Here is a 12,787-nt window from a genome sequence, read left to right on the forward strand (position 1 = left end):
GGTCAGAGTGTCTGGAAGAGAGGCGAGGTGCCGTTTGCTTGCTTGCGTGTGTGTGTGAGCGAGCTGTGCAAGGAGTGTGCGTGGGCGAGCAAATGTGTGTGTTTGTGTGTATGTGTGTGTGTGTGTGTGTGAGTAGACGCTGGTTCCTTAGAAGTCATATGGCAGTATTTCCACCCCTCCATCTGGAATTAATAACACACACACACACACACACTCTCTTTCTCTCTAACTCACTTACTCACGCGCAGGGCTTGCGCACACACACACAGCTTGCGCTGTAAACAGGAAGTGTGCAAACTGGGAAATGCATGCAGCATGCCGAGCTAAACGCTGGGATTCAGTACCAGATACAGATAACCATTCATTGACAAAACACACCCACATGTTAATTCGTAGAGTTGTGCACACACACACACACACACACACGCACGCACACACACACACTTGCGGTAAATCAAGTGGTCTCCAAGTCCAGCTGCTGGAGGACTCTGTGTGTGACACGACAGTCAGGCCACTTCCTGAGACAGCCCAAAGGACAAGTCAAGACACTACGTCCACGCCAGCCGCAAGCTCACGCCACTCAGGCCTAGCCTACTGACTCTGACACCTACTCTAGACCACATTCATAAAATAATACAAACACTGGTTTACTAAGACCATGACAGACGACGACTATGTTTAAGTCCATCAGACATGTTAGTGCTCTCACCATCAGTAAAGGTGAGAACAGCGTGCTTCAATACTGAATGAGTTTGTCTGCAGTTTGACTGTTTGTTTATGCATGTGTGTGTGTGTGTGTGTGTGTGAGTGTGTGTGTGTGTCATGTGCTTGGGTGTGTGTGTGTGTGAGTGTGTGTGAGAGAGAGAGAGAGAGAGAGAGAGAGAGAGAGAGAGAGAGAGAGAGAGAGAGAGAGAGAAAGAGAGAGAGAGAGAGAGAGAGAGTGTGTGTGGTATTGGCCATGGGGGCAGATGAGGTTGGAGATTGAGACATTGCAGACTTCCAACATTACCTATGAAATGGCCCTGCCAACACTAACATTATCTCCTGTAACTGTTCTCTTTGGCTTCTTGAACACCTCTCGAACACACACACACACACACACACACACACACACACACACACACACACACACACACACACACACACACACACACACACACACACACACACACAGAATATCTTTAAAACCTGAACACTAGCTGGTATGCTAGGCTAGTGGCTTAGGAGTCAGCTTTGTGCTAGACACAATCTAGCATCTGTGCTATACCCAGAAAGATACACAATATATTAACAACAACAACAACAGTAGTTACATAATTCTAAATTTACATAACTTTTATAACACCTTTCAGTGACTCAAACTCCCTTTACGACAGATTGTTCAACTGAACATGATCTGATCTGTGCTGTCTGAAAGAGCTTCCACATCTGTCCACATCTCTTTGTGTCATCCCTTAAAAATGTCAGTCATTTCCATCAGCATACTTCTTTTTCCTTGCTTTTTCCGGCCATGTGTTTGGTCATACATCAACTGTGGCTATTTGTGTACACACACAACAACGTATGTCCGCCTGTTACTAAGCTGTTGTTACATTTGGGGTTTTTCCACCACAAGTGCGTGACCAAAGCAAACATCACTAACTCTATGTATTTAATGGTGGTCAAGCTATGCTGTCTGTGTTCTGGGCAGTGAAGTGCACTCAGTAGGTCTGTGTTGGTGTCACAGCACTCCCAGGAAACTTCCTGCAGTTTAGCCATTAATGTCACGCTGGTGTCCTAGGTGTACCCAGGTGTGCAGGTTACCATGGGAACAGGGCAGCAGTGGTGACAACAACAACTCAGCTGCCTCACGATTCTGCTTCTTTTTTTCATGCACGGCAGCCTCTGTCTTGCTCTCCCATCTCATCCCAGTCTAGCTTTCTCTATCTCTCTCTCTCTCTATCCCTGCATCTGTCTAGCTTTCTATCTCTCCCCATATATAACTCTGTCTACCTTTGTCTTTATCCAGCTCTCTCTCTCTCCCTCCCTCTGTCTCTCTCTCTCTCACACACAGACACAGACACAGACCGAGACACAGACACAGACACACACACACACACACTTCCCTATGCTCTGCCTAAGGCTGGACTGTGGAGTGGTGAGTGCTGCTTGCTTACTGTCGGCATTCTGGGAGAATACTGGCAGTGCCTGGCACCCTTTCCCTCTCAGCCCCATGCACTCTTTGTGGGCACAATGCCTCTTTGCTCTGTGTGTGTGTGTGTGTGTGTGTGTGTGTGTGTGTGTGTGTGTGTGTGTGTGTGTGTGTGTGTGTGTGTGTGTGTGTGTGTGTGAACCTCAAACTGTGGGCTTCCCTTCGCCACCGTCAGCCCTGCTCTCTCTCTCTCTCTCTCTCTCTCTCTCTCTCTCTCTCTCTCTCTCTCTCTCTCTCTCTCACACACACACACACACACACCATCATCATCATCTCAATGTCAGATGATGAAATTCAATATCACTCTTGCCTTACTATTGATACAGTAAATACAAGATATCCATCTAGCTAACTAGCTAATTAATATAAAGTCTTGCATTTATCTTTTCATGAATATTTATCAAGAGTATGCATGAACTGGATGCATGTCTGCTCATTATTGCCATATGTGATATCATTGGCTTGTTGATTAAGCTTACAGACTATGTTGTGACGGACATTCTTGACTTTTGATGGCGGTAGGCCTGCCACAATATCTCTGTAACATGTTACACAGACATAGTATTGTGCCTAACACTAAAACTGTGAGTAGATTGGCGTGTATAAATAACCTGGACTACACTGGAGACAAACCTAAGTATTAATTAGCCTAGGACCTAGGTCAACAAAAAGGTCCTTTGTAGCAGATGAGAAAAGTGCACAGACACATAATACCTTTCATGGTCAGCGTGTAACATGAGAGGTATGGTATTGTGAAGTAGGCGTAAATGTGGGCAGCAAAACTCCAGGACACAGTTACAAACAACCAAACTCATCCGACCCATCTATTGCAACTACCGGTATTTTCTCATGCACACCAAGACAATGTCCTTCTCACACATGAAGACTTCGAGCACGTTCTAAATTAGACGTTCTCGTGAAAAGACAGCACGTGGGTGCCATGATGAATGTGATTGTAGGCTACATCTTCGTCTGTGTCCTTCCTAACACGAGGTAAATTTATCTCGTGTGAAATGAAATGTCCTGTCGTAACAGCGTATAAAGGGGAGAGAGTGGGGACAGGTGTCGCACTCACATCACAGCACAGCGTGTCCATGGTAACCGAAGGCTCCGGAAGGAAGGGCCAGGCAAGAGAAGAATAGGTGAGTAGGGCGAGAAAAGGGCCCGAGGCTTGCAAAACGGGGCAGCTCTTTCAGCTGCTAACACAGGGCGTGGAACCCTGCGGAAACCGAATCCACGGCCGCACAAAAGAACACCTTGCCCATATGACAAACAAAAACCATGGAAAAGCTCCTGCCTTTCAGTCGGTCAGTGGCTTAATATGGGTGCAGGCCCAGCTCCACTATGCCCAACAGCAGACAGTTGTAACATATCAGTAGCCTACCTTCTGCACTAACGCCGCATGAGCCCGTTCTGTGTTTATAACAAACTAAGGACCAGTCATGTATGGTAACATGCGCCACTGCCTAGTTTGATGCGACAACTGCGTAACAGAAACTGAAAAGTATTTTCCTTGATTCTCAACCATCCTCCGTGGCCGTGCAGACGCAAGTGAAGTTATTGCACGAGCTCCTGGGATTGCCTGGCATCATAAAATAGAACCTAACTTTGCAGCAGGTTAACGTACTCGTTTGCCATAGGTAAAAGTGAGGTTTTTGACTGTTGCTTTACACCCAATTCGAGAAAAGCCCATGTCAATGATGCCAGCCGTAGTGTTTTATCTTCGGTGCCACGTAGTCTAGCCTCAATCGGGCACCAGCCATCGAACCATCTGACCGCATTCACAAGTCCACAGAATAGCTACGACATCGTTAAAAAAAGCCCTGTGCTTGAGTAAAAGTAAAACATTAGACTGACATTCCACCCAAAAAATACAATGACTGCAACGTTGTTTAGTGGCAAATCACATGCAGAACTGGCTATTTTCCGTTACGTCATGAAATAGTACTAGCCAGAGTCTCAGTTAACTTGATGTTTGCTAGCGTACAGCAATACACACCAGGACCGAAAAGTAACACAAAATAGGGCATGGCCTGGTTTCACATAATTGAACGGTTTTACATTACAGCTGTAGCCACAATTTAACGAACTGCAATCACTCTTTCCAACTCTACACCCAAATGTATGGATCAAACGCCCAATTGTAGAAATAGTGCTGTTGAATTACCGCAATACCGGAGTGAAGACAAGGCGCGGGGAGTTGGCACGGCGGAGCTCTCATGTGATTGCTCGGTGGGAGCGACGGGAAAACGCTTTATCCACCGAGTTCTTCGTATCGTCGAATTTCGGTGTCCTTCGCCCAACCTGACGATTCACGAGTCGCCGCTCTCTGTTGGTAAGCCTTCAGCAAGAGTGCTGCTGCTGCTGCTTCGACTTCAGTCCACGATTCCACCACACCGCCATCAAGGAATTCAGAGGGAACATGCGCAATGCCCACAAAATGCCGTAAGATTGAATGACCCGGCGGGTTATCCCACTGTCAAGACAGGAAAAGTTGTCGCACTCACACAGAAAACCAACTACAACTCTAAACCATGATGTGTAATTGTTTTTTTTAAAGAAATAGTTTTACCACACCATGCAGATTACACGCAAATACAGGGACATCCCATATTAGTCACGGAAGATGAAACGCATTGGCCTTTTCACTTTGGAAAAACACATGACCGAGAACTTTTTTTTACCCCCCTTTGAAGTTTGTTCCATAAAGTTACGCAATTACATAGATTGAATTTAAAAATCGTTTGAAATTCAGTTCAATCTATTCTTAAGAATCTTAATTTTATTTAGGCTATTATTGTAAGCTAGCTAGGCCAGCGTTTTGTGTTTAGTTAATTTACTTTATTGTGAACATGTCTTTTGCGTAGGCTAATTATGTTATTATGCAGTTACAATAAGATATATTAAACAATGAAGTAGCTAAAGTTTAGCTTACTTTCCCTCCAGTAGGGCCCATCAACACAGAGACGTTACGTAGTCGGTATAAAATGATAATAAACAGCAGGATACAGGTTCCAATAGTGGTCGGTAGATGGCGCCACACTACCATGTATTTAAAAAAAAAGTCTGGTTGTTTCACACCTCTGCTTGCAGTGAGTGACCTCGGTGCTATCTTGAACCATTATACAATGATTTGGTTAACCTACAGTTTAAACCTCTGGCATCAAAAGGACTTTCATTTTGCATTCAGTCACTCCCGCATGTCAGCAGTACTGTACGAGTTTAATATTGACAACAATGACAATGAGACAACAGAGCTAGTCCATAAAATGTCATGCAACAAAACTAATTGTATTCTTCATTCTTCATTCTTCATGTACATAAATTGCACTTATGGTTCCATGCAATTGTGTAGCTTACACAAACAGTCTGACATTTAAAAAAAAATTCTAGACCTGACTTACAGTGAGGGATGAATAAGGTGATCAAGTGCCGAGGGGCATAGATTCAATAACTCACATCTGATCAGAGTTTCACAAGGACAAAAATCATACAAACTTGGTGATGCTTAGATACATAGCGACATAGTGCAGTAGCCATACCAGTCCAACGGGTTCTAATGCTCATTTTTTTTACAGACCATAACATATTGTGCTGTATGTACTTCATTTAGGCCTATTCCATAGCCTCTCGCTATGTTGTCCCCAACATCCGGACATCCTTCAGTACTCCTACATTAGTCCTAGTTTTCTTAGCCTCCCTATGCCAGCCATTCCCCCCCCCCCTCACGTTCGCACAAACACACACACACACACACACCACACACACACACCACCTTCTCTCTCTCTCTCTCTCTCTCTCTCTCTCTCTCTCTCTCTCTCCTTCACTCTCTCTCTCTCTCTGTATATGTTTTTTTCTCTTCAAATCCAATCCTTCAGTGAGTTGTCCTTACAGTTGTCTCCAACATCCGGACATCCTTCAGTATTCCTACTGGCCTTTTGACCCCCTGAGTGCAACGCTTTGTACCATATTCCGTACCATCACCCCCTGATCTCCATAACACATTTTGTTCGACATTTGTTTTATACATATATTAATATTAACACTCAATATATTACTTATATATAAACGTTGAAAACAAGAGAAAGAAACTTGCTGCAGCATGCTGATGCAATCATTCATTAAAGCTACATTACAGTTTAGGCTAGTTTGACCTGTAATATGGGGGTCTTCTTCTTTTTTGACAGCAGCTGCTTTCCTTCACTTGTCTCTCCCAGAGTTGTAGTTGCCTTTTGACAGTGCAACCGGGTTGTTAGCACGACCTTTTCTCACACTCTAGCCATTTTGAGACTGATAGAACCACTAACAAGCTCTGGATCATTCCCCTCACAGCCCTCAGCATCTCTCTCTCTCTCTCTCTCTCTCTCTCTCTCTCTCTCTCTCTCTCTCTCTCTCTCTCTCTCTCTCTCTCTCTCTCTCTCTCTCTCTCTCCTCCCAGTCTCTTGCTATGCTTTGTTGCTCAGTCTTCATCTGGGCCCATTGCAAGCCTGTTCTGGGCCATTCTGCTCCCTCAACCCTCAGACTGTCTCTCTTTCTGTTTTGAACCTCACAGTCTCGTGTAATGCAATGCCACGTTGCTTAGTGTCCTCAAGCGTTGTTGTCAGGCCCGTTGCAGACCTGCTTCTCCTGCTTCTCCCTCTCGTTCTGCTCGGGGCCCTTGAGAGCTTCGCTGGCCAAGGTCCGGCGCCTGGGCCCGCTGTTCAGGACCCCGCCGGAGGGCCGGCGGAAGGTGGACAGGCGGTTGCGGAAGTTCTCCCCGGAGAAGAAGTAGAGCAGTGGGTCGAAGCAGGAGTTGGAGGCGGCCAGGCAGAGCGTCACCACCACCGACTTCTGCATGATGACCAGCTCGTCGCAGGTGACGGCGCTGCGGGCCTGTCGCTGCATGAAGTGCAGGTGCACGGTGCGCTGCACGTGGTAGGGCATGAAGCTGACCAGGAAGGTGACGGTGACGATGACGATCATGCGTATGGCCTTGATGCGCGTGCTGCGCTGCTTCTGCTGCGAGCCGCTGGCGCTGGCCCGGCCCAGCAGCGCCCGCGTGATGCCCGCGTAGCACAGCATGATGACCAGGAAGGGGATGATGAAGCCCACCACCAGGGAGAAGTAGTTGAGCGCCATCAGCTTGCCCACGCCGCCCTTCCCCTTGGGCGGCTCGAAGCACTTGGTCTTGTTGCCCGCTGACGTCTGGCCCGACATGAGGAAAGGCGAGCTGACGGCGCAGGTGAAGATCCAGATGCAGATGCAGACGGCGCGCGCCTTGCGCTCGGTGGCCAGCTTGAGGTTCTGCACGGGGAAGACGATGGCCAGGAAGCGCGTGAAGCTCATGGCCATCATGAAGTAGATGCTGCAGTACAGGTTGACATAGAGCGTGTAGGAGCTGATGCGGCACAGGAAGTCCCCATGGTTCCACTGGCCCTGGGATTAGATAGATAGATAGATAGATAGATAGATAGATAGATAGATAGATAGATAGATAGATAGATAGATAGATAGATAGATAGATAGATAGATAGATAGATAGATAGATAGATTTTTTTCAAATCAAACCATGAGGGGGTGCTGTGGCACAGCACATGAATGCACCTGACCTGACCATATACTAGTCTATGGTTCACAAGTCAATGGAGACCCAAGTTCAAATTCGGCCAGTGTCAATTCCCAACCTTACCCCAAATCTCTTTTCGTCTTGCTTCCCATCTGTTCAATGTACCAATCGACTTCTCGACTAAAATGTAATTTTTATTCAATTTCATGCCTTTTTTACACCTTGGATGTATAAAATGCATAAAATAAGCTCATATATGATGATATAATAGGCTAATATCTATAGTAGGCCTATATTAAGTAGTTTTATTCTTGAGACTAGACTGGTCTTGAGACCATTTTTCTGTGGTCTTGTTCTTGTCTTGGTCTCGACTTGCTTTGATCCTGGTCTTGTCTTAGTCTTGGACATAGCAGTCTTGAAGGGAATTGGGCTCAAATCGAGCCACTTTTTCTCACCACAAAATCTTACTAGGAAACAATGTTAAGAATTCCTTTGGTGTACTTTGTCTAGTTTATATTAAACCATGTTAATTTAGGCCATAGAGTTGAACCTAATTATGGTAATTTTGTTCTTCAGTTCACACTAGTGTTTAATCACAATCTCTCTAGAACTAGTCTGTTTTCAGTCTTGACTTGGTTTTGCACTGTCTTGGTCTCGACTTGGTCTTGGTCTCGATACTCTCCAGTCTTGGTAATGTCTTTGTCTTGGAAGCAGCCTCGACTACATCCCTATAACTGTTTTGAAGATAGTCTGGATGGTAATAAAGACATCACAAGTTGTTTAGATAGATTACCTCCCAATACATACATACTATATCTTATTTAACTTGAATTTAGCACTCCCAGTATTGGGATCCTACACTGCAAGTGTAGATTTAACACTTAGATTGACTCGATCTGCACCTTGTTGACGTAGTAGTCCACGCGTAGTGGCAGCACGCTGACGCAGAGCAGGTCAGACACGGCCAGGTTGAGCATGTAGATGTGGAAGGCGGAGCGCTGGCGGAAGGTGCGTAGTAACACCAACAGGGCAAAGCCATTTCCCACCAGCCCAAACACGGTGATGATGGAGTAGGCCGTGGAGTACACCTTAGAAGACAATATCAACATCAATCAAGCAATCAATAAAATGGATTTATTTAGCACAATGTCATAACTATACATATCATAACTATTGGTTTGACTCTGAAGAAGACGCACACAGCGTCGAAACGTCAGTCATTATGTTTTCACCACAATAAAATACTAATACGTATCTGAGTGCTCCAGTCATCCCTGGCCTAGTCTTTCCGAAGTGGACCAGTTTACTCTACATTGTATACCGTCCTGGACTGGACGCACCAAGAAGGTTAGAGCGCAAGTGACTTCCCTTTTACTACTTATAACTATACAGTTGAATGAAACCATCGATTGCTAAGTACTCATTATAACTTGGAAATTGACACTTTTCATACATGAATAGATAGATCTTGTCTGCATCTGCCATTTTTAATTACTAGACATAGGCATCTTTGGCTGCAAAACGTAGTAATGTACTTTGGTCAGACCAGGAAATGTATTAGAAAACATTCATGAAGAGATTCGATTTATGAATGGGCAGCATAATTTTGAAGATAAATGGCTAAAATGACTTACTTACTAAAAACTACAACCATTATTCTACTACGAGAGTCACATAACATGCAAACTCCTGACAGACAGATAACACAGACTTGGGTTCATTTGATGAGCACCTTGTTTCGGAAGTCATCGATTGATGGACAATTTTCAGCCGTTGCATTTGCCCAACGCGTTGTGTTAGCCTCAGCCATCTGAAAAGGACAAAAGGATGCAAAAGTGTCAGAAGTAAAAGTCAAAACAAATAAGAGGTAAGGGTCCTGTGGTGCACTGCACTGACACCATACCATAGATGGGCAATCATGTGGACCCGGGTTCGAGTCCTGACCCTACCCTTGCTCTCTCCCACTCTCTTCCTGTCTCCATCAAGGCAAAAGGCCATACATATATATTTTAAAGGAATGAAAAGAAAAGAAAAGAAAAGACGAGGTGTATAAATTAAAAGCGGACGTAAATTCATGTACAGGATGTAGGCTACAGGAAGTACGACAGTAGATGATATTACATGTAGTTGTTACACCAGTTAATCCACTGCACCTAATAAAGGGTTTTTGCTTTCCTTTCACTTCTACTCAATATAGGGCCTACTGCTGCCAGTTTCCTTCCGACACACATGTGACTTGCGTATGTGTACCTGTCTCAGTGTTGCCAGATGTACGATAATGATCGTATTTGTACCATCATTTTGTCCATTTTGTCCTCTGTACAATCCAAAGAACATGATGTACGATCATTTCAGAGTTGTCAGTTGTTCAGTTCATTTAAGGCCAGTTCACATCAAAGATTCGCGACGAGACGGGACGGTTGCAGAGAGTTGCAGCGACGAGTTGCAGTGGTGTGAATCAATCGTCGCACGGAGTTGCGAGCTGTTGCAAGCTGTTTCAAAAGATTAATCATGTCAAATCGCAGTTCACATCAAAGATTCGCGACGAGACTGCCTGCAACGTTCTGAAAGCTGGCAACACTTCGCAACTGGCGTTCTACAACCAGGTATTCACACACCTACGACGGTCAGCTCGCAACGGCTACATTGTTTCCATGTCGGATGATGGCTGGACGACAAGGCGTCATAGTGGCTTATGTTCTAAAACCTTGCGACTGCGATTTGACATGATTAATCTCTTGAAATCTCTTTTGGCCTTTCGTTTTACACGTAAATTGAGTTTTAGAATTGCATATCAAAAGTCTGGTTTAAAAAAATATCCCATTCAGGAGGCTGAAATGAAAACGCACCTGACACAATTGAGTTTTTATTTCATGTGGTGTTTACACGTAAATGGATTTAAAAAATATCCGGATTTAGAAATATCCACATACGTGTAAACAGCACCTTAGACACCTCAGCAAGGATGATGCTGATAAATGAACAAGATGTGACAGAGAATACAGTGCACATTTCATGGGCCTGATATGGCACTGCTGATGTATGACAGAGTTGGATCAGGAATGATGATATTTTCCAATGTAAAAGCCAGCCAGCCAATCTGTTCAGCTCCCTTGTTAGCCATGACAAAAGCCAACAATTACAGTAAATGCAGTGCACATTTCAGGTCCTGCAAAGTCACACAATCCATGTTGTGACCTACTCGATATGGATAAATTGTGAAGGTCACACAATTCGTTTTGAGATTCAGAATATCATTGGCTAAAATAGGCCTAGATGCAAAATGATTTCTTGGTTCTTCTGTCTCTCTACCACATGAATAATAGGCCTAATGTTTTTGTTTTTTTTAAAGGGCAGTAGCCCATAAAGAAAATGCCCAAAGGAAGTTACCATGTGAATAACCCTCTTTCACATGAATGAATGATTTACAGAGTCCATGAGCAAAATTCATGAAGGAAAATCGTTGAACTCCGGGCACGATTCTATTCATGAAACGCTTTCACTTGGCACCCCATACATATGGGAATGCTTGCAAACCAATCAGAGGATTGGTGCGACAAGCTGTATAGTTTGCGCATGGAACAGCCCAAGGATTGATACATTTCGCTCAGCTTATTCCATGCACAGATAAATTCAGGTCTGCTAACGCGAGGAGCAGTTTTCTTGCAATGTGCATGCTCATACGATTTCGAAGTGTTAATTCAACACGTAGGGAGTACAACTCCACACAGGCCTGTAGAGTTGGCCATGATCTATAAGAGTTGGATTAACACTGCAGACTTGACTGTGTTCCAATTCTATGGACAGTAGAATGTGCGCCATCTCCAAAGATGACCGACAGTTCACACGTTCACATCAACGATGGGAAACGACCTGACAAGACATTGCGGGCCCATGTAACTAAAACAGCATCATCATGTATCCATTAAGCAAACAGGAACTTCATGCTGTACCTTATGATGACAAAACTATAATAAAGATAGTCGATCCAAAGTGCACAAACTAGTCTATTCAAAGTCCAATTGTGGAAAGGGTGCACACTCGTTTATGGATCTATTCTGCAAAGGTTATGCCCAGCGTTTTTCACAGCCTTTATTGCGCTGTGTGGTGATGTGCACTATAACCAAATCAACTAGAATTGCTTGCTTATATTAAGAATTAACATATTCTTTTAACAATCCGAGATAGAAGATAGTTCACACCTGCGCCTGATGCGCGCGTAAAAAATATGTCAATATTTACTTTCTCCTTCTGTATCCAATGCGCTGTGCTTGCGTGCGTGTACAAAACAAATTATAGGCTACAACTTACAGTATGACATTAACAGTATGCATGTACCATGCAGCATACCAACATGCCAGAGTGTTTTTTTTAGTTGGTATTGGTATTGGTATACATGACAAGCGAAGCACTGACAAAAAAGATTCCTAACTTCAGCGTCACTGAGAAAGTGATGTGATACGGTAATACTGCGTCTCAGATGGTGCACTTGTGCACTTCAGGCACTATGTTTCAGCGCGTAAATAATGCCATGCGCTCTGAAACATGAACACTGAAGTGCACAAGTGCACCATTTGAGATCCAGCATAAGTTTGTGAAGTTCTTACCACTGTTGGAGAGGGAGAGATTCTGTACTCAAAGGTTGTCTCGGGAAACATCTTCTCGCGCTACAGACCTCGCCGAGGGGCGCCGTTCGTTGGTCGTGCAAAGAGCTGAGAAGAAGCTGCATATCTGCCAGCACAACTTAGCTATGCGGTCTCCTCACAAACACGTGCCGTTTTTGCGACGCCCACATCCTTAATAGGCGTTTGAAGTCGTGATCCAATGCAAATGAACCACCAGGAAGTGGTTAAGCTATTATGCGTCTCTTGTTGGAGTCTGATGAACGACTTGCCATATCAGAGACACTCAGGGTCCAAGCAGGTTCTTTAGATGGATGGGTGAGGTGCATACCAGGGCCGGAGCTATAGGGAGGGCGAGCAGGGCATTTGCCCCTGGGCCCAGGGTGCCCTTGCATTAGTGGTGGGGGCCCAATTGTGATCATGTCAGGT

General features: G+C 44.7%; 2 protein-coding genes across 3 annotated transcripts in view; both read right to left on the reverse strand.

Moving 5' to 3' along the window:
• Nucleotides 1-4,780, reverse strand: part of LOC134440083 (fibronectin type-III domain-containing protein 3A-like) — a 46,418-nt gene extending 41,638 nt beyond the window's left edge. Inside the window, exon 1 of one of the 2 annotated variants that reach the window (XM_063190011.1) lies at nucleotides 4,359-4,780. The gene's annotated coding sequence lies outside the window, so the exon portion shown is untranslated. The other variant, XM_063190012.1, reaches the window with a different exon arrangement.
• A 1,256-nt stretch (nucleotides 4,781-6,036) lies between these two features.
• On the reverse strand, nucleotides 6,037-12,464 carry cysltr1 (cysteinyl leukotriene receptor 1). Its single transcript, XM_063189555.1, has 4 exons — nucleotides 12,344-12,464; nucleotides 9,469-9,546; nucleotides 8,639-8,824; nucleotides 6,037-7,606 (listed from the first exon to the last, which is right to left on the reverse strand). Exons 1-4 carry the CDS (start codon nucleotides 12,392-12,394, stop codon nucleotides 6,779-6,781), a joined length of 1,143 nt encoding a protein of 380 aa, XP_063045625.1. The 5' UTR covers nucleotides 12,395-12,464; the 3' UTR covers nucleotides 6,037-6,778.
• Between the last annotated feature and the right edge of the window lie 323 nt (nucleotides 12,465-12,787).

This window comes from Engraulis encrasicolus, chromosome 23 (assembly GCF_034702125.1).
Source record: "Engraulis encrasicolus isolate BLACKSEA-1 chromosome 23, IST_EnEncr_1.0, whole genome shotgun sequence".
Classification (NCBI taxonomy): domain Eukaryota; kingdom Metazoa; phylum Chordata; class Actinopteri; order Clupeiformes; family Engraulidae; genus Engraulis; species Engraulis encrasicolus.